This window comes from Porites lutea, chromosome 4 (genome assembly GCF_958299795.1).
Source record: "Porites lutea chromosome 4, jaPorLute2.1, whole genome shotgun sequence".
Lineage (NCBI taxonomy): Eukaryota > Metazoa > Cnidaria > Anthozoa > Scleractinia > Poritidae > Porites > Porites lutea.
The window spans coordinates 5,503,620-5,526,349 of record NC_133204.1 but is presented as its reverse complement, the minus strand read 5'-3'; the positions used below and the strand labels follow the sequence as shown (position 1 = coordinate 5,526,349).

Below are 22,730 nucleotides of genomic sequence, written 5' to 3'. Positions count from 1 at the left end.
TACGAGCCAAAGTTGCTCCTTCCATTACGTCAAAATAGTTGTGATAGTACTTCGTGAAGTCATTATTCTGCCGCCCTGAAGTATTTCTCGCGTTGCGTTTTCTCAAATTCTCATACCGTTTGCTAATTTCTCTTTCCTTTTCTTTTATTTCCTTCATCCTATTTCTGAAGATCCTGTCACTTTCTATTTGTTCTCTGCGTTGTTTGGCCATAGCATGTCTTTGTCGCTCTCTCAATTTATACGATTCGTTTTGGTAACTTTCCAACAAAGCCTTTCGAATTGACAACACACTCGAATCCATGCCCATTCGTCGGCGATAATTTTCAAGAAGACTTGCAAAATATGGGTGATTCATTGTTCAACCGAATTTCAAAGAACAAGCCTCCCATTTGCTTTGACAAGTTTCCAATCCCTCATTCATAAAATTAGCCTGCTATCATAAAATGGATCAGTGACAATTCTGTAGACATCAGTCCGCGACTTCGTATCCAAAATAACTTGACCTGATTAGTAAGCTTTATTTGAAGTGTATTCAGTTCTGATTGGTATTGAGAGTAATTGTTCTTTAGAAACACTAAATTGCATGAAAGGCTTAGATCTAATGTTGTGATTTCTCCGTTCACAACAAAGGTGTTTTATTTTTTATATATTTTTTTTGAATAACGCCCGTTAAATAAATAAGTCATTTAGATCAACAAGTTTCTCATCATTTGCTGACCGAAAACGAGCTAAGGCCTCAGTCTTTGAGCTCACATTTAACAAAATGTTTGTGTTGTTTTAATTTACAAGTAGATTTCCATTCATATGAGGACACCTGATGTGAATAGAATAAAGGCTGTGACTAATTTTCTGCACACCTATAACCAATCTCTAATCTCTCTCAATTAATTTTTTTCTGAGTTTATCCATACTGCAGGGTTTGTAGGGAATTGTGGTCGTTCGATTCGGCCGAAGTTGTTTTCGCCAGTACGTAAGTCTTTTATATGTTTGGGGAGAAGTTTCAGAGGAAAAAATTTTTGATCCACATGTGCAGTCGCTATCTTTACACGCATATTCTTTTTTTTCAGGTTTAAAGAACGACAAATAAACATGAGCGAATCGACTTACGTCCGGGCTAAACAACTTCGGACTAGTCGACTTTCAGGCGAAAGGACACCTTCCCGTTTTCAGGAATATTGTTTTTGCAAGTATTGCGTGCCTATGAGTTACTACTTCCGGCAGAAACATGCCGATGCATATATTAGCATAATTTTTTTCGACTTGAACGGAAACAATCGTGGTTGCCAACCAAGCACCTCTTCGTAAATTGGTGTAATTCCCTTAAAAATTGGCATCCTTCATTCCATTTTTTGAATATTATGACCAATTTAATGAAAAAAGTCTTAAAGAAAGGACCTTTTGGAGAAATCTATGACTAAAAAGTCGCAAAATGGAGGAGGACATCGGCATCTCAGAGCGCGAGTCGACACCGCGGACTTGGCGGAATCACTGACGATGCTGAACGGTTTTAGTAAGCACAGACCTCTTAGTACGATCGAGTTTGAACAGCAGTTGGATTATCTCTGTCAATGGATGGAAAAATGGAGCGACCAAGTGGTAAGTTAAGATAAAACTGTGTTAATTAACAAAGATTGACTCGTCGACCTTGCAGCCATGCCGAAAACTTTTTGAAGTTCGCTATTTATTTTACATGCCGACCGACTGCGAGTATTTGTTTACAGTAAATTATGCCCTCATTGACTTTTGCGTTTACTTTTATACTTATGTTTAAGCAGCTTTTCTTAGCTGCATAGCACTCTTAAACCTTTTTAATTTGAATTTTGAGGAAGTTGATTTTGCAAAACCTCTATTTTTTTCTGAAGAAAGGGAAGCTAATTACAGATATCAGACACTGTTAATGTTAGTTTTACACGGTTAGCTTCTGCAGTTTGCTATGGATTCACAGCTGTAGTTTTCGCTTGGATCCTTTATCTTAAAAACTTAAACTATTCAATATGTATGTCGACTTCAATGCTTTCAAAAAGGCTTTAAAAAGCACTATTCTGTACTCAAGGTAATGCTCACAAAAATTTAATTTCTTACACCTCAGTAATAAGCCGGTCTAAATGGGGTTTCCTGACCTTTTCTATTATTCTAACTTATATAACTAGTGTTACAATTGGGACGTTTCTTCATACCACTTTGTTTATAAGTGTTGCCTAAGTATTTCAATAACCATCAAGGAATACCCGTGACAGAGAATTCAGAAAGCCAGCTGTCTTTAGGGTTTGTTTGTCCTTGGTCAGTTCAACATCTTAATTCAAAAGAAGGATTAAAGGATTTTGAGCACGATGGCTCAAATCTTTCTTATCTCTCTCTTTCATCATTTCCACAAACAGACAATTTGGTACTGTTAATAACACTGCAGTAATAGCAAAATGACACAATTTTTTATCTTTGATGTTCATCAGTCTAGAATATTAAAAGGGCACTTGAAATTTAACTGACATATTCTGTTTCCATGGAAACTGCAGGTACCACTTGGAGAGATGCTACGGTTTCTTTTCATAATGATTTACATACAAATTTTATCTAATGACTGGGTTAATAAAGTAAATGTTACCCCTGGCACAATTTGACCCTAATGTCAGATACTGTGAATTCGTGTGCCTGACATCTGCAGGGCTTTCAAAAAGTTTTAAGTAGCAGGCTTATAATAAATAGTAGGCAGCTTTGAAACTTGCACCATGTTTTTTTGTCATAATACAGGCAAGACTGGGAACAATACCATCAAAATGTCCCAGGCATTCCACAACTAAATTGCAGGGTTCGAATGTTTCGCAGACCTAAACCTTCCAAGTATGCGTTCAATGTCATTCAAATCTAGGAAACAGATGCTTTTCAGTTTTACTCAATGGTGCTTTTTTTTGTTAGCAGTTACGGTTGAAGGAGATGAAAGTATAGCTGGCTAAGAATGGGTAACTAGCCAGTGGTTTTGGCCGGCTACCAGCCCTTACTGACAGCGCTCATGTGACAACTTTTAATATCAATAATAAATAAATTTTTAAAAAAATTCTGTTATTTACCCTTGGCAGTATTTATAGCACTAATGCTAGTAGGCTGAGCAGAAGCCTGAGACAAAAAATTTAAATTAAACATAATCGGATTAAGAATCCCAACTGGCCGAGGGCAAACCAGCTGGCTATTTACAAGCGTGGTGGACCAAGAACAAATCAACCTACATTAGTAAAATCCAGCTAGTGGTCTATTATCAATGCTGCATTCTGATTGGTTGAGCTACTACTAGGCTATATGTTATAGCCCACTAGTAGCGAAAAGTGGCGGCTTTGAAAACCAAAACAATGGCGGCTGAATCACATTTTTGCTAGCTAAAGTTGTTGTGTCTCGATATTTTTGACCAACTAGTTGGATTTTACTAAAACAATTATTCCTCTCGCCCTCATAGCCTCTAAGTCCATAGCCCATTCAGCCTTTGGTCTCATGGGCTATTGAGTCAGAGCCCATTCGGGCTTGAGGAATAATTGTTAAATAGCTGTCAGGGCAGAAATTGAACTTGGGGCCTCCGAATTGCAAGTCTAATGTTCTAACCGCTTGACCATGCCGCCTCCCTTAAAAAAGAATTAACCTGGTATGTACATTTACATACCAGAAATTTTAATGGACAATGCAGGTTGAACCAGCATTGTACATGCTCAAATATTGTGAAAGGGTAAACAGCATCACTTACATACAGTAATTTCACTTTGCTCTTTTGTGGTTTTCAGAGACGAAATTTGATTGATCTTCTTCTTCCCCGATGTGATCAAGAACAAATCACTTTCCTGTGGACGGTGAGTTGAGAGACAGTGGCTGCAGTAATTTTTCTGCAATGACCATTTGGCGTTATAAAATAACTGAGATAGTACGCGTGATCTGATTGGTCAAAAACCTATGGTTTATTATTCCGGTAAACCCATAGAAAAAGGCATCCGGACCCCGAGCCATAAACAAAACCGGCTATTGATCTGCAAACAAAGATTTTAGAAAGGCAAAAAAATAGAACAAGTTACTTACCCAGCCCTTCTTAATATTAAAAGCGTTGGTTTCCACATTTTATTACTGAGCGTCACAATTCGCTACTGCCATAGCTTTAGAAGTTATAAAGTACAAAGCTGGAAAACAGTTTACATTTCACGACGATGCCAAATCGCAGAGAAAGACAACAACTGTGTGAATTTCTGGTGTAGAAAGTCTCTAGGAAAACTTAACCATGTGCCAACAAGCTACAAAATGGATAGTTTTAGCATTCTTGATTTATTTTATCTCAAACTTAAATTTCTTAATGAAAAAAATTGTTCCAAAAAAAGATCTATGATCAAGATATGGTACAAAATCAGCCGCTGTAAGTTGTACCAAGCTGCCAACGATGATGAAAGATATCAGAGTTTTGGGCTGGTTTTTTCCAACATTTGCACAAATTATTCGGTGATATCGATGCCATAACCTACCTCAAACCACCTCACTTCACGAATCGACAAATATTAACGTGAATATGTGGCTACGGCAAAGAAACCTTACTCCACCACTGACATATTTCCATCGGTCGCTGTATGTGCGTATAAAGTTACATGTGACAACTTCGCAAATGCAGCCACGTCGTTACCGCAGCATTTCTTGATCATAATAAAGTCCAGAAAACAGATCTTAAACCACTGCGGCTTGTTAAAAGTGAATGAAGTCCTCTATTACAATAGCTGCCAGTTCCGTCTGTAACAACGAAATTCTTACGGATCGACTCAACAAAATACAGCTGCGTACAGTCTGATGTTCAATTAATTTCTGCTTCTGTAGTAAACAAACCATGAACGTATTCTTTCATTGTACGTTCGCATGAATATGTGTTGACTTTTCCTGTAAAACAGCTTTCATAAGTTATCATGTAATGAGTGCAAAAAGTCTTGTTTTGAAGTGCTGCTGTTTGTTGTTTGACTGAACTGAGTTTTGAGAAAGTTCAACGCTATTATTAAAGTCGTGAGTCATGATTGGCTTATGATGACTTTACAGAGAAGAAGTGACTTGATCACGGTACTAGAACCATATTTTTTACCTAAAATACTCCATTCTACTAAACGTTATTTTATAAAAGCAATAGACCACACTTTCTATGGGTTACCGGCGTGATAACCCACTTGGGATGTTGGGAGAACACTTGAAAAGCTTGTAAATCACTCGCCTTCGGCTCATGATTTACAAGCTTTTCTCGTGTTCTCCCAACATCCCGCGTGGGTTATCACGTCGGTAAACCCATAGAAAGTGTGGTCTATTGCTTAAGTAGATTCCACTCAACTCCCTTTCCCATACAGATAACATCAAGCGATATCAACTTAGGAAGAAACTGAAAATTGATGTCCCTCGTTTTAACACCAACTACATGAGGAACTCTGTAGCTCGTAGAGGAGCAATAGTTTGGAACACGTTGGTTCCTCAACTCAATGAAGATATAGAGAATGTTAAGAAATATGCGATTATGGCAAGACGGTCAAAGACTCTGCTACACCTAGATTTCGACTGTATCTCCCCTCAAACATTAACCAGAAGGGAGGAAGATTTTAAGTATAATTAGTGTTAATAATTAGTCGATACTAGAGTACCACCTTGTACTTTAGAATTTTAAGCTTTTATCGTTTTAGACTTGTATGTAGTAAGTAGCTATATGATTTTAGCTGGTGTATATCCTATTTATTTTCTAATTCATTAGTTATCTTATTTAATTATTTAGACACGACCCCACAAGCGAAGCGTCGCTTTAATACTTATCGTGTATAAATAAAGATTATTGATTGACTGATTGACAGAATCTAAACTGTCAATCATGTTTGCGGTAAAACTTGCTTTTTCTGTTAGTTCTTGTTTTAACAATTAATGTTGCTTAAAATACATTGTCAACGTGAAAGACAACTTAGTGAAAGTTAAAATTACTGTTTACTTACAATGATCAGGTAATTATGACAGAGAGAAGCAATGTCAAAATATAGTTTTGCAACCCAATAACAAGAATGTGAGTCTGGACTGAAGGGGAAGATTAAGCTGATGCACATACAACATGCAGACCTTTGATCACTCCCATATTAGTTATACTGGTAGAAGTGATTGTTAGACAATAGTTTTGGATACTTAATGTCCCCAGTGTTAGCTTTTCTCAGGGAGGAAAATTGGACTTGAGTGAGTGACTGGAATTGAGCCCAAACTGATGTCTTTTTTATGACATGTAAGATGCATAATTATCATTATAATTTCTTTATAATGAGTTGTTGCAAGACATTCAATCAAAATGCAATCATTAGTGTACATTACATTTTCACATGTTTCATCCATTTAGGTGGTTGAACCAACATTACACAGAGACTTTATGTACAGCTCCCTTAATGCATTTCCAAGAAGCTCATTTAGTCCTGTGTCAACACCCCTCTGCAGAGAAGTTCATAAGAAGCTTGGAAAGCCTCGATACAGGGTAAGTATAGGTGTTATACATGTAGGTCTTCCTTTGTCTCCTAGCCCTAATTTAAATTATCCATGAATTAGGGCTAGCAAAAGGAAGGAAATTGAGAATCCAGATACTTTTAGATTAAAAAATTTTAACCTGAATTTAATTTTAACCTGTAACATACATGAGGGATAAACTGTGGATCATTATACGTCTCTGGGAAACTGCCCACCTACCCTTCCCCTAAGCCAACATAATGTTAAGTGAGAGGCAAGTGTTAATGTTGGCTTAAGGGAGGGGTAGGTGGGCAGGTCCCGGAAACGTATAATGATTCCAAATTTCTTTAAAAGCAATGATGTTTTGTATTGTCCAGACTTTTAACCCTACATGACTAGTTACGCATATGCTGTAAGAAAAATGATCATTGAATTACCTGCCAAGGTTTTTTTGGGTCAAAAAGGCACGAGATTTCTATCCTGATTGAGGCAGCCAGGATTTTTCAGTGAAGACCTGATCATATCCCATTTTGTAAAGACATTTCTAAAAGATCAGTGCTAGTACTATATAAAATTCTTTTAAAATCAGAGATTGGGGAGAGCATGATCATTCAAGTGGACTCTTCTTCTCTTACATTGGTTTGAGTTGATTTTCCTTTAATACATAATATAATAATTGCTTACAGGTATTTTGAGAAAGGTTGTTGGAAAAATGTGCACGCGACAATCCCGAAAGGTAATATGGGATATGATCAATACACTGTTTCTGATGACTGTAGCTGTCGAACCTACTTTTGTTGCTTTCCTTTAGCACACGCAAACACATTTCCAAGGCCTTTCGTACCAATTCTTTCAAATTTCTTTAACGAACAGTGAACTTAAAACCACCCACAATGCCTTTCGGGATTGTCGCGTGCACTTTTTCCGACAACCTTTCTCGAAATAGCTGTATAATATTTTAAAATGTGGACGTATCAGTTAAGGTCAACGCTGTCACCAAGATTTCAAGTTGCTGGATAAATACGACAATTAGGCAGGGAATCAAACAGCTAGGGAGTTTTTTTTTGTTTCTATTTTTCTTCTATTTGCCTATGAAAGTAGCCAGGGTCCTTGTTCATAGTAACCGGGGGAAATCCCAGCCCCCACCTCTAAATGACAGCCCTGTAAGGGGAATTAAGGGAATTAATAAAATTTAGCTTAAACCAAAGAGTATAAAGCTGAACCACACATGTACATGTTATACATGTAGAAAACAACCTCACTACAAGTAGGGCCGGTAGGAAGTAGGCAGGTACAGGGTGTGTGTGTAGACAGTGAGACACTGTTAAAGTTCCAGACCTACATTGTAAGAATTTATGCTTAAATTACCTTTTTTTTGGTTTTCTGTCAGGCCTGGAAGCTGCACAGAGTTGAAAGTGCTATCCTACATGATGAGGTCAGATACATGCATAAATATTATTAACCAATATATTTTGATAATAGTTCTCATGCATAATGCTTAACACATCTTTTCAACATTTTTACCAATTAAATTATTTTGTGGGAGAAGGTTACATATTCGAAGGAAATTCTACACCCCAATATACCGTATACCCTAAATCCATGACCGTCGTCCCAGATAAATATACATGTAGTTTATAATGTTCATTTTTATTTAGTTTATAACTTGTCTAACACTACAGGAATCTATGAAGCCTGTTTTTTACAACTTGTTTTTGCTTTGTTTTGTTTTCATGTTCTTCACGGTTTTTTTCTTTTTTTTAGAGTTTATTGAGTGCTGCACTCTTGACCATTTGGCGCAAAATACATTTCACATTTTACATTATGCACAACAAAATTTCAAAAAAAAATGTAGAAACATTCAGTAACCAGAAGCATATAACCCCGATCGGGGTTATTTGCTTCTGTTAATAACTTAACACAATCATATTACCTTCAATTCTTTCTTCGACTTCGAAAAGTTAAGTAGAAGGCACGAACGTTCCCGCCATTTTCAGCCGCCTTGGTGCCGACTGTTACTTGATTTATGGTAAGTTGTAGTATCCCGCGAAACCCAGCTACAGACCGGAACGCCATTCAGTATTACTTGGTCAACGCCAGGAAGCTCTAATCGTTTCAGAGAGAAAAAAATACCACATGTACAAGTTTCCTAGAAGTCTCTGTATAAAAGCCCTGGAATTGAACCCTTGGCCTTCCGCTGTGCAAACCAGCCCTTTCCCAAGTGACCTACGCTGCACGGCGGTGTTTTAGCCATTCCGAACTCTAGTTATTCACCTGAGTTATTTTAGTGCCTATAGATTTGAAGTTGAAATGCACAATGTTGATAACGTTTTCTCGATCTATTTAAAAAAGGCCCAAAATAAATTTCTTGTTTGTCGAATAGGGTGAAGTGAAGAACTGGACGTGTGAAGCTGTTTTACCAATCGTTAAATCTCCCTCCCGCGCTGCTCCATCTCGAGAAACCATCAAGGGAACAATGTAAGTATATGCTTTAAGTAGCTTTAAAGAAGTATTTAGCGCGCGGGGGGACGATGGGAAAAAAAGAAAAGGCTCGAACTCTCCTTTCTTCCCTTCCATTGTCCTCAACGCTCTTTTGCCTGTAATTCAAACGTATATGGTTTCAAAAAATCGAGCAAAATTAAGAAATTCAAGATCAAGCCTTAGCTATTTAACGCCTTACGTCAACAGATTTGTTGCTGTAGTCTTTGCTGTAGTCTTCCTACACAGTGAATATGCGTACATGTATAAATATACCAAATGAGTACAGACATTCGCGTCTACTTTATTTTACTGCCTTCTAACGATTGTTTCTTGATTCACAGTTCTCCTGAAAGAGTAGAATCTAGGGGATCGTGGAAGTCAAAGACAACATATTTTGGCGTCAAGTTGCCTGGTATTTCTAGTGTTGGTAGCCAAAAGAGGTCCTTTGGGCGACTTGCTGGCAGTCGATCAGCCCCACCCGGTGGGGCTACCAAAACATCTTACCACCATGCTGTGAGACGCCACATGCAGAATGAATACAGAAAAGACGTGCTAAACCCCGCAACTACTACCAGCGAGAAAGCAGAGGATGTGACGTCATGGTAAGCATGTCGCCCAGCGGACACAACAGGCTCAGGGGGCCGATTGCATTTAAAGCTTATCCTGTGGTGATTGGAGGACCTGGAATTCCCTAGCAAGTCTTCTCAAAAGTAGTTTTTTGTTCACCTTACGAATGATTCTGTCCGGTCTCGGATCTCGGGCTGTGTTGAGCGACACTGAATAAAAACCTGGCTTGAAGTAAACTAATAGCAATAAATTTTTGTCCCTAGTTTAAAATTGCCAAGAAGAAATTGGCTTTTAACTACAGTGTTTAGAGAGCACCCAAGTACACCTGCAGCGTCAGACACTGTGAAATTCAAATCCTCTGGCTAACATGTTTTGAACCAACTCAACCTGGAAAATCACGCCTTGGTCTGACTCCTTTTTTTTTTTTTACAGGAAAAGATTGTATAAATCTAAGTCATGTCCCAGCGTATCTTTCACAAAATCAACGTGGAGTCAACGTAGGCATGTAAGTTTCATTCATGTTTATGTATATAAGGCCTAGTCCAAACGAACAACTTTTCCTGAGACGAAGCAAACTCTAATTTTAGTGTCACTCGGGATAAAATTTATGAATTTTTTTTTTGGTCTGTTTCAGTTGATTGGTTGGACGCGTCCTAAGTTCGACGTCTGACGCATCAGACGATCTTAACTTAATTTAAATCGACCCAAATTAGACTCTGGTTTGTCTCATGAAAAGTTCGACGTTTGGCTTCGCCGTACAGATGTAATTATGTGTTTACTGGTCACGAAGCTAGTTACTCTGATCCACGTAATTGGTTGTGTATTCCACTATTCAAACGGCATGGTAGATCTTCCTGTACCGGGAAACCGGTACATGTAAAATGGTGTTAAAAGTGACTCTTTGAAGGACATAAAAAATTTGTTTTGCTGCTCCTACTTCGAATTTTTATCAATTAACAAGGAATGAATACGTGAAAAATGTACGTTTTAATACTTTGCCACGGCGCAGTTGAATCAAGGATGAGTTTGCGTTTGCTCCCCACCATCTGACCGCCGCGCTCTACTATCTGAACGCCTGGAACAGGTTATCTAGTGTGGTGAAGTCCATGAGCGAGCTAACTGAACTGGTCGCTCTGAGAACTAGAAGAATTGCCCGCTGTGAAGTGCGTATTAGTCTATTTACACGTACTTTTTTGTCCTCCAGGTTCGAACTAAAACCGAGCAGTATTCTAGCTCCGCTTTGTATTCGGGTTCGTTTCCGGAGAACGCTCAGTGTCTTGTTCAGTGGTTTGAACAGCAGTGGAGCGGTAAGCACCTGTAAAATTTCTGATTCAGATTGAATTCATTGATTTTCTTATATTAAAGAATTAAACGACTTTTGCATTCAGCAAGTCATAAATTAGCACAGCCAGTTTGCACACTTCACGCTTATTATGATTAATTGAGAAGTTTAAAAGTCAGACGCAAGAATAAAGAGATTAAGCATCACGGTTTACGTCAAACGGCGAACGCGAATGTGTACCAGGTGACCAATTTTCCCCTTTACTTGTCGCTCACTGTTCATTATTTCTACACATAAATCAGTAGTTTCACACATTTTTTTATCCATAATATAAGAATTGTTTCGATCTGTTTTGATCTACTCATATTCTATTTTGAGAAATTCTCAACTTGAATCTGACGTTCGTCAGCTTCGCGCATACGTGAAGCTTAATCTCTCCAATATTGGACCAATGGATGCTAGCTAAGTGGTCATACTGCTCCATTTTCAAGAAATAAAGGCACAAGCTCCCCAAATTTCTTTTCCTTACGTAACAGCTATTTATGCTGTATTATCATGTTTACCTCTGTCCATTTTTTTGCCATAAAGTCCTGCCTTTAAAAGTACAATCAAACTACACGGTTGAAAGTGAACTCCGCAGCTGTTATAATTCGTGGTTGAAAAAGTCACCTTCAAAAAGGAAAATACGTTTCTTATGAGTGGAATTCAGCTGTTTTTGCTTTCTAAATACGTTTAGCTGTTTAGCGCCATGATTTTCCGAAGTAATCTTCACTTTTCTTCTAGGTTGGCAGAAAAACGAGTTCCTTCAGCTTTTCTTGAGGGTTCTTGAGCCAAGCGAACTTTACTTTCTTTCTGGACTTCTTGCTGTAAGTTTTACAGTACATTAAAGTTACATCAATAATACTGGTAGTCGTGTTTTTCTTTAAGATCCTCAGTCTCTTTCAGAGACCATCTGCTCAGTAAGTCAGAGCTTGAATTGGATTACCCGCGGTAGCGGTTACTCTTCTCATCGTTACATGAACCTGATCACCTATTTTATTCCCGCGACTTTTTTAACTCTTTGAATGAATAAATGAATTATTTTTGTGTAACTTACACTGTTTTATATTTTGTACTTACTTTGCAGGTTAAACAGTATCGAGATTTCATTTCACTGCTCCCGGAGCCGTTAGCTATCCGCATTTTGTCTTATCTAGTTCCCAAGGAACTTCTGATAGTTTGCCAGGTAAAGATAGTACATGTATTTAACGCATCTTGAAATTTCCCAGATGTTTTCAGTGAAAAAAAAATAGTAGCGTGAGTTACACTTGATTTGTTTCAGGTGAGTAAAACTTGGCGTCGCCTTGCATCAAGAGATGAGCTGTGGCAGGCCAAATGTCAAGAAACCTACGTTGGTGAGTTTTGAATAAAGTGTCAGTTTGTTTTGTTCTGTTTTGTTTCGAAGCTTGTAATGAACAATTTGCCGAGAGATAAAAAATGTTCACTTCCCCATTTCAGAACCTTTAAGGAGATTGGCTACAAGCTTTCAACGCAACGATACATGTGATCGTTTGAGTTGACAATCGTTACTTATATTTGGTTAATGGTCGCCTTGAATACTATCGACCAATCATAAGTAACGCTCAAGTCCACCTAAACGATTCCAGAAATCATTTGCGCCGAAGGCTTGTGCCCATTCCCCTTATAGTTTCTGGAGTGGGAAATTCATTCAGGCGGGATGTCTGAATAAATGATAATTTGCAGTACAGGCCACGGGAATTGCAGCATCACACGAATGCATTTTCTTCCGTGTAAATCTGCTGTATTACACGCGAATCACAGGATTAATACACGCGCGAAACGCGTGTAAAAACTACACGCAAAAATATACGAGAAGATAAACGCGAATTTTCGAAAACTGAGTGTAAAATGTTACACGTAGACTGCGTGTCGTTGACAACTTTTATTTTTCATCTTTGGCTGAAATCTGTGAAGCGATGAGCGATGATCTCGCCCCCAAACCGTGCTTTGAATATTGGTCATATTTCGAGGAAAAATAGAACAATCGTTTCTCTCGCCATGTTAGCTACAAAGTTACAGTCGATTAGCTTTTGTTAGATGCTTTGAAGAATGCATATAAATATGAATTTGTTTGCACAAAATTAAAGGTGTACCTCTGAGCATGCCTGCAGTATGGAAGGACATATTCAGAGATAATTTGACCTTGAAGCGAAACTGGGCGAATGGCCGCTGTAAAGTCACTGACATGGCCGGTCATAAGCACAAGTGAGTAAACTGTTCTAGGGAGCCTACATGTAAAGCTTTTGTTTAAATCTAAAAAGAAACTGTTAACTAAAAGAATGAAGGTGGTTGTTTTACCATGAAAAATGAAGGGGATATGGTGGGTTTGGGCTGAGGATGTAAACAAGGACGTGGAGATGAGCCGTCGAGACGCTTAAGAACCAACACAACTGTTTGTTATCAATTTGAAGTGTACAGTGTCCCAGTCTTCTGATCGCTTGAAAATGTATTTCATTGCCACGGAGAAAAACTACCTCAAGGTAGTCATTTCCAGTTACTCAAACGCACTCTTTGAACAATCATTTGATAACTATCATTGGTTGCCTTTTGTTTCTTTCCGTGTGAAACGACTGAACGGTAGTAAGACTGACGAATCCACCACCCCTTTCTTGAGAGGAAGCCGTGACAGCCCTGCAGTCGACCACTACAATCATTTATTTATTTTTTAATTATTACCTTGTGTTACATCTTTGTAGAATATGCACTGACGAAAATTTAGGCTTTCCGTTGATGATATAACAGACGGCAGGTACAAAACGCAGGTCACAGGTCACAAGTAAGTTGGGTCACAAGTCAGGAGTTAGAGTACCGGTAACCGTGCTCCGGTAAATAAACAACACTAAAATTGTCTCCTAACCTTAATCACAATCTGAAATAAAGTTTTTGCTTAAGGGAAAACGGTTTAGTTGAGTTATTTATCAATAGAACAGTGACCTGCACTTGTGACCTGTGACCTGTATTTTGCACTATGAGAGAAGCAAGCTGACAGCTATGTTCGCGAAGGAAAGGTAGATCAGGCCCCAAGTGTTTAAAAGGTGGATAAATCTATCCATGCACTGGATAAATCTTTACCTAGTGGAAAACACAATTGATTCCCTTAGTACTTGTCCACTGGAAAGTGATATATCTGTTGGATAGCGCTATGTGACGTTTGAGCGCTATCTGAGTTGTAAAATTTTTAGTTGTCTCGTTTCTCTGTAGTGTCCTTTGCGTGTGCGCTTACAAGAACTACATTGCAACTGGAAGCCTCGACAGAACAATAAAGTAAGCAAACTAACATTCCTATTTATTTTCATGACTCGACGTGACAGGAGTGAGCTGGCTGAGGGGTGCAGCTCTTAATATGAACCCGGCTGCGTGTTCATTGCCGTCAGAATACCTTACATAGATCGATATGGTAACTAACGAATCTATAATGACAAAAATGAAGTAAGGAAAAAATGAAAAAAGGAAGTAAGTCAAGCTAATCTATCAGTTTGCGCTTCCTGACTAAGCCCTAACCCACCCCCCTCCCTCCTAAAAAAACCGTGGGAACGAATCTCCAAACCAGTGCAGTCGCACAAACCCTCTGTGGGTTAAAGATAAGAACGAAATGTGGGCAAAGCGATTTTATTAAAGGTGAAAGTTCAAGAGTTAAGATGAGTATATTATAATGATCAGACATTTTATACCTTACAACAGTAGAGTCAAATAAGGCTATAACGGATCACTTGTGTATTTATTTTATTTTACTTTATTTTTCATCTTTTTACACTCTTTGTCACTGGTATAATATTACTTATAAAGCTTAGTTCGGCTTTTCTTTTTCGAACATCAACCCTTTGCCAAGTGCGTTTATTGCCGCTGAGCTTCGGACCGAAAAGGCTTTCTACTCTGTACTTGATGGGTCTTTTGTTTGACAAACGTTTCTTTAAAATGATATATAATTGTCTAATGACAGTATGGTTACATTTTAGGTCAAAATTAGTTATATGTAACTGTTAAATTATATTTTTAACAGAATCTGGTCTGCCAATACCGGAGCTTTGGTCCAGACATTTCAAGGTCATACGGTAGGACATTTTGCTGCACCTACTGACTATACATGAGACCCACATACACTTTTCTTACTGTATCACTGTTTTAGGGATCGTATTGCCTACGTATAAATGATTTATGGACTGATCTTTACGCTCACTGCGAGAGAAAAAAAAATCTGTAATCAATTCGTATAAACTTTCTGCAATTACAATCACAAGTGTAACTATTATTTTAGAGTCTGAAACAATAGCCAAACCTGTACATTACTCGTATTAACGTTTTCTTGGATTGACCCCGGCTGGTTGGTCAGTTTTTTTATGTTTTCAGATGGTAAGCATCACTGATGTTTTTTTGGTTTTGTAGCGCGGTATCTGGAGTCTACGGTTCCTGTCTAGTACAATTGTAATAAGCAGTTCATACGACAAAACGATCAGGGTAAGGATTTCAGTTTATAACGGACATTGCTGCCTGGTGTTCTAGCTAAGCAGAACTATAACAGTGATCGGGCCAGTGGTTGCATAGGTGAAATTTGTTCTCAGGTTAAACCAGAGTTCAACCTAGTTTGAATCAGAATTTTCTGTTGTTTCCTACCCCTAATTACTCATACTGAGGAGACAAACGAAATTCTGGTTTAACCTGAGAAGGGAGTTTATCTAGAACAGTGATATGCTTTTAGCCATGTAGAGAGATTTCTTTCTTGTGTGTGTGTGTGTGTGCGCGCTTTTCCATGGTAGGGCTATATCGTTTAAATAGGTTTCTATCTTACCTTTCCATAATTGAAACTCCAAAGACCGGTATTAGCCTCTCTAGTTGGTCAGTGAATGTTGTTGCTGCATGGGCGACCCCTTAAGCGTTTGCCGTGTTTTGGTTTCCAAAGAAGTAGTTGAGGAACAGTCTCAATCTTTCTTCCCCAAAAGTGGTTACTAAAATGCAGCCGATGTATATAGGGACAATGACAATTAGGCAATTAGGCGTTAGAGCCAATAGCTGTTCAATAATTCAAAGTTGTGTTTCCTTTTAAGCTTTGGAGTCTGCGGACAAATATGTGTGTGAGGTAAGTCATCTAAGTGTGGACAGTGGTGACCAATGACGTACGCTTAACGTGAGAACGGCGTGAGACGCGAGAAGCGAGAAGCAAGGGCGTCTGTTACGCCGCAAAATGTAACAATTGACGCAAAATGTAACATTAACGCGTAATGTAACAACCTTTGACGCGAAATGTAACATTAACCCGAAATGCAACAACTTTTGGCGCAAAATGTAACAACTTTTTGACGCGAAATGTAACAACGTTTTGACGCACAATGAAACAATATTTTTAACGCGAAATGTAACAAGCAAAATGTTACAGCCTTGAAATAACTGAGAAGCTTGGACATGAGCCTTGTAGATAATGTGCAAATTGTCTGGTGGTTACAAAAACAGTTTATTTATAAAGTTTTCTTATGTCAAATAAACTTACAAAACGTTTTTCGATAATAGTAACTAAATCCTGAAACAGTTCAACGAATTGTTGTTTAGTATATCTTTCTGTACTTATGGGTGACGCTTAAAAGAAAGTTGGCGTTACATAATCCATGACGGATTAGATGGGTTAGGATGGTACATTTTTAGCATACTCCCTCTAGGGAGTTGAGCCCGTATGAAATCGAGGCGAATATCGATTACTGATCATTCTTTTCACACTTTCATCGAGTGAAGATGCTTTCTGTTTTTATCCGACGTTGTCTGTTTACCCACCTCCTCCCCTTTTCCCTAAAAGGAAAGTGTAGTGGAGGAGTCATCCGACTGCGTGAGATAATCAACAATGTTAAATGGGCGTTGGCATGGTTAAGTTTTGAGACAGCAAGACTGGGTTGGTATGAAATTTCTCACATTTACTGGCCATGGAAGTCCGGTAAGAAATGAGAAATTTCATATCTATGTTATTCACTACGTTCAAAATTTTCTTTTGACTTACGTTATGTTCAATAAGTTAGCGTTGTTGTTATTGTCCATACTACTATTCCAAGGTTATACATGACTTGTAACTTTATCACCTGTTTTACGACCTTTCGTAAGTTTATTTGACATAAGAAAACTTTATGAATAACTGTTTTTGTAACCACCAGACAATTTACACATTATCTACAAGGTTCATGTCCTAGCTTCTCAGTTATTTCAAGGCTGTAACATTTTGCTTGTTACATTTCGCGTTAAAAATATTGTTTCATTTTGCGTCAAAAAGTTGTTACATTTCGCGTTAAAAAGTTGTTACATTTTGCGTCCAAAGTTGTTACATTTCGGGTTAATGTTACATTTCGCGTCAAAAGTTGTTACATTTCGCGTTAATGTTACATTTTGCGTCAATTGTTACATTTTGCGGCGTAACAGCGTCAGCCCTGGAAGAAAATTGGAGGCTGTTTCCACAGCTCGAGTGAATGAATTACGCGTTGCCCTCACACTTTTCCCATCTCGTGTGCCCAAGTTGTACCCTGTCCCTGTCTCGCGCTTGCTCAACGGAGGCCGGAAGAATGACGTAAAGGTTCTTTGTAACCCAGAGAGTTTAAAGTTGTGTTTATTTGTCAGTTCCCATCATCACACATTGTCGAGATACTAAGTACTGAAATACAACCTTGGAAATATAGCGAGACAAATAGGAAAAATTAACTATTACATTTTGACTTCAGGTGGAAGGAGTAAGACTAAAGGGTGCAAAGGAGAAGAAGCTTAAACGAGATGTTGTGATTATAACAGTCTGTGAATTTTGTGCTTTTTTGTTCACAGAATACTAATAGGGCACGAAGGTCCAGTCTGGGCAATCGAACGAAAAGGGGATTTTCTTGTCAGCGGATCAAGCGACAAAACGGTCAGGATAAAGTTACTTTTTAGCTCGAAAAAACACTTGCAAATTCGCAGGTTTTCATAAAAACGTAACCCACTCTCTTTGATAACCTTAACATCCCGACACTTCTTGCCCATATTTTGCATCTTGGCATTTGAGCGCAATTTTTGAGAACGAAGGCACACCGCTAATCGTAAACAAGATGCCAACGTTTTGTCAAACGTTTTTCTTTGTTGACTGACTTTAGTTGGAATAAATAAGTCCACGTTGAACTTTTTATTTCATTCATCATCTCTTCCAGGGTAAAATCTGGAACATTCGTCAATGCAAACCTCTCTTCTCTTTGGTGGGACACAATGGCTGTGTTTTCTGCGTTGATTTGGATGACGAGTGCAAACGAGCATTCACTGGATCTGGCGATAGAGTATGTGTATTTTGTTGTTATTAACGTAGTAGTTGTCAAATGTAGTAGGTTAGATATAAATCCGCTCAGGGATTGCGGGAGTTATTTAGACCTGCACCTTCAAATGTGGATGGAGAGTGCATAAGCCGTGGAAAAAATGGGATTCAAACGCGTTCATAGTTCATAGAGCGATTAAGATTAACGTTTAGGCCAAACGGCCAACGTCAGATCTAAGTTGAGAATTTCTCAAAATAGAAAATAAGCAGATAAAAACTGTCCAGAACAATTCCTACGCATAAAACTGGCGTGAAACTACTCATTTTTTAGTTGAAGTAATAAACAGTTAACGACAATTAAGGGAAAAACTTGGTCACGTGGTACAAATTCGCGTTTGCCGTTTGGCGTAACCGTGAATCTTAATTTCTCTAATGTATTTAAGACTGTAACGTGGCGGCAGCGCCACAACACTTTTACCAGTCTTTCTGTTGCCCTGATTGGGCCTTTCATGGTGCCTTCATCAAAATTCTTTAGATTTTCAACCTTCAACGTGGTAACCAGACAAGATATTTATTTTCTAAGCAGAAAACGTTGTTTCTTTATGTTAGCAGTTCTTGGAAAAATGCCACTTTATCATAAGAACAATTTCGCCAGTCTTTTTTTCATTTAGAGAAGTTTAGTTGACAGTAGTTCAGTTGTTAGGACGTTTCCAAACACCATTCGAAGACAAGCTGAAAGCTCTTTTCCAGGGTCTTCTTGTTTCCGTCCCTGCCTCGTGTCCAGTTCTATACCCAACCGCACGAAGAGAGAAGGGGGACTATGAAAGTCGACCGTGGATGAGTCATTTCCTGTTCCCTCTTTCTCGCCCCAGGGTCAGAAAGAAGAGGCACCCTGGGAACGAAATCGGTTGGACAAGCATCTCATGGTCTCTTGGATCTAATGATTTGTCTCTTTCAGACTGTACGTGTTTGGGATGTTTCCACGGGCTCTTGTCTTTCGTCATTTAATATCGGGCAGTCATCCGCCTCGACGGTGACTACTGTTAGCTATGATCAGGTGAGAGACCGTAAGGGATTCGTTAGGACCGTTACAAGGAATTGAATTCAATCCTAAGAAAACGCCTCTTGGGTTTAACCACTGAGCCGGTCACCTTTTGTACCCCCTTTGGATAACGACAGTCATATACATACACGGTACGTCCGGGAGTGAATATACTTTTGTACAGTCCATGAACTTTTTCATTTGTAAAATAGCTGAGAGAAACGATTTTTCAGAAACCGGGAGTCCTGGGACGTCCTTATTATAATTCGCCTTCCTCTACAATCCAGATTTTACAAATATTTCGTAATTTTCTGTGAGTTTCTCTTGGTTACTGTAATGATATTGCGACTTATCAAGGTCCTTGCTCAAACCTGGGTGAATTATTGTAAAGGCATCGACCAGAACTGTCAAAATTGCGAAGGCTTGCTGATGCAGACCTGACTAGGTGCTGTGGTGTTTGATGAAATGAGCAGAACAGATTGGTTTAAACGTGGCGATATAGATTACATGCAAAGATGGTAAGCTTTAAACTGGCTAGTAAGTGAGTTAAGGTTTTTTGGTTTAAACTTCCTTGACTTCTTTGCTCATTTGTTTTAATGTATGTTTTCCATCAGGGACACCTGGCAGTGGGATCGGGAACCATGGTGTCGCTTTGGAATTTAGAAACTGGTTCCTGTATAAACGAGTTCAGTGGACACAAAAACAGGTAGAAACCTGTGCTTTTTGCTCATAGAAAGATGAAAGGTTATGGTGCAAGAGAATGCCGACAGAACATATAAAATACCTGATTCAACAATAAAGGTTGATTTGGGTATTGGGCAGTTGCTCACTGGTAAGCTATTATTTTGCGGTCGCTCTATAATGCTTACTCAAGCAAATCATGGTAGTGAGTTCTGTATGCCCAATTGCCAAAGCAGCCTTTATTGAATTAGATTATACAGAGAAGTCTCTCTTAAATTAAGACGGGCAATGAAATAAGACGGCCACCTAACATTGGTTCCCGACAGTTCTTTATCCGCCTTCTATTTGACTGTCTAGATCAGTGGACATCTCTCTAAGAAAGACACTGCCCCAAAGGTGTTCGTCTTGAGAGCCGAGTTGACTGTATTGTCTAACTTAATTCAAGCTGTAGTGTTCAACTTGATTTAAAAGAATTTTAGGATTATGATCAAATAGCGCTGAAGTCATGGGTCGTGAAAACATTTGCTCTCTTTAGGGTTGAATCTGTGAAGTTAAAGTTTATGATGGTGAATGGAAGGAAAGAGGCGGGATTAATTGTGAGTGCTGGAAAAGACGGCTTGATAAAGTACTGGGATATTGAACAGTAAGTACATGATTTTTATCTTTCTTAATTAAAATTATTTTAAAGTTATTTGTAATGCGGTTGGAGAAACTCTATGACGTAAAAAAGCCATTTCCACAAGTCTTGTTAAGTGCCTATCAGCCCCCCCCCCCCCCCCACCCCGCTACCTTTCTCGAAAATGTTCACAAGTCTGTGTACACTCACCCCTCCCCTGAGGAAAAATGGATCTTCCATGATACAGACGCTAAGATGCTGGCGGATTTAGCGTATGATCCCAGTTTTTTAAAGCAATGGGCCCTTTTTGGAGACGATTGCAGTCATTTTCCTAGTCTTCATTTGTGGCCAAAGAGAATCATGGATACTAATGAATCAGTTCCTGTTTAATGAAGTATACTCCTTTGGGTTTTTCTAACACTTTATTTGACGTAGACTGTCTTGTGTCTTCTCAGTAGCCCTTATGCATTATTACGTCAGACGAGCACGTTTCACCACAACGCCTCTTTTGTGAACAGCATTCTTTGCATTATCACTCTTCGTGCATAGTTATTCTTTCAGATCTACTGCTGTGGGAATTCATTTACGTAAAGACTTTGAAAATTTACAATTGTAAAACAAAGCGTGGTGTTGAAATTTGTTTGTCTGACGTAAAAATGCATAAAGGTTAATAGTGCATCGCACTGAAAAAAAATGAAATACAGTCTGTAGAAAACACTCTCCACCGTCGTGATGTGTCGACTGACGATATATTTTGTCATTAATTGACTGGTTTTACGGTTGATGGATGGGTGAATGGATAAGTAGACGAATAGGTGACAGGAAACATCTTTCTAATTCTGTGAGGAAATCATGGATGGACTGACAAAATATCTGTTGTTTTTATTTCCAGAGCTTCTTGCATTCAGACCTTGAAAGGCCACAGGGATAATGTAAACTGCATTCACGTGGATTCCACTAGAATAATCAGCGTTTCTTTTGATCACAGAGTTCGAATTTGGGATTTTAACTCATGAGTCTTTTCTATGGATCGCTTACCTATGAACGTCAGTTGCCATGTCTTGCTTCATTTTAGCAGTTGCATCTACGAAATAACCTAACACAGTCGAACTGGCGGCCACTTACCTCTGCCCACAATGCAAGATGGCTGGCATTGTCAAGAGCTTCGACTGTACAGAAGCTTGTGAAGACACTGGACTGAACAACACATACAACGGCAGTGGTCGACGACAATGTTTTCTGCACACTAAATGCACGTGTTTTATCCTGCGTCCTTAGAAATGAGAGAATAGGCAGTTAGTAACAGTTCGGGCCTTTTTATCATTGTTGGCATAATTATCATCTCCCTCATCATCGTCATCATCATCATCATCAACATCATCATCTTCCAACAACTGAGAGCGCGACGACAGTTTTACTCCACTGTCTTACTGTAGAGAAGTGTGAAATACTGTGCCGAGTATGAAATAGTGACATGCTCTTAAAGCAAAAATGCACTAGTTAAAATTCAAATTTTTGTAGCTAGAATTGTCTTTTCTGGTTGTAAAGAGAATATATTTAAATTGTAAAAATTGTAAATAGGAGATGTTCGAATGAAAAAATCGTGTTTATCAATGGAATGCCACTGTTAATACGTGTATTGTCTTGGTTTACGTATAATGGTGAATTCAAAGTGGACAGCCTGCAAATTATAGTAGTTGCTACAGTAGGATGCCTAAAATGTGTGCAATTCTACGATTGGTTTCTGCTCCATTAAATCCTATACCAATTGTAGAACATTTTAGTAGGGGCACTCAACGAGAATATAGTTCAAAACCACTTAAACAAAGCATTATTGAACGTATTTTATTATTTAAATGGTAGATATAGGCATATTTTTATCCCCTATAAATTTTTTATCTGTTAGGATTTTCTAGCTGAAATTCTAGTGATCTGAAAATTATAGGGATAAAAACTTACCTTTTCGAAAATTTCAACCAGAAAAAAGGCTCCCGAAAATTCTAGGTGACCTTTTTAGGGTAAAAATCCGTTAAAAATGGGCAATTGTACCATTTTTTAGATGTTCTAAAATCTTAGGAGAGGGAGGCAAGCAAGAAATTTGACAACAAATGTTCCGAAAATTCTAGATTTCAAATCGTATTCCGAACAGATATTTTCCTAAAATTGACGTTGAGTGCCCTTGATTTTAGAAGGAGCCACCCACAATGTTACTTTAGCAGGCATCGAGCACGGGGAACGGAACAATTAAAAAAAAAAACGAAACAACAGAGAATGGGTAATTGGCTTGGTTTGATAGGGC

The 22,730-nt window shown here is 38.5% G+C and overlaps 1 protein-coding gene across 2 annotated transcripts; it reads left to right on the top strand.

The window, feature by feature from the left end:
• Nucleotides 1-1,272: 1,272 nt before the first annotated feature.
• LOC140935416 (uncharacterized) lies at nucleotides 1,273-22,050 on the top strand. 2 transcript variants are annotated; one of them, XM_073384967.1, is made up of 22 exons: nucleotides 1,273-1,596; nucleotides 3,765-3,830; nucleotides 6,359-6,490; nucleotides 7,859-7,894; nucleotides 8,843-8,937; nucleotides 9,282-9,542; nucleotides 9,940-10,012; nucleotides 10,712-10,814; nucleotides 11,573-11,655; nucleotides 11,916-12,014; nucleotides 12,111-12,183; nucleotides 12,937-13,054; nucleotides 14,051-14,113; nucleotides 14,850-14,901; nucleotides 15,233-15,304; nucleotides 15,892-15,923; nucleotides 17,636-17,717; nucleotides 17,995-18,117; nucleotides 19,051-19,149; nucleotides 19,749-19,840; nucleotides 20,351-20,458; nucleotides 21,324-22,050. In XM_073384967.1, the coding sequence occupies exons 1-22, from the start codon at nucleotides 1,411-1,413 to the stop codon at nucleotides 21,445-21,447; spliced, it is 2,172 nt and encodes a 723-aa protein (XP_073241068.1). In that variant the 5' UTR covers nucleotides 1,273-1,410; the 3' UTR covers nucleotides 21,448-22,050. The 2 variants fall into 2 exon arrangements, with proteins under 2 accessions (XP_073241068.1, XP_073241067.1); XM_073384966.1 differs by having other exon boundaries at nucleotides 7,850-7,894.
• Nucleotides 22,051-22,730: the final 680 nt, after the last annotated feature.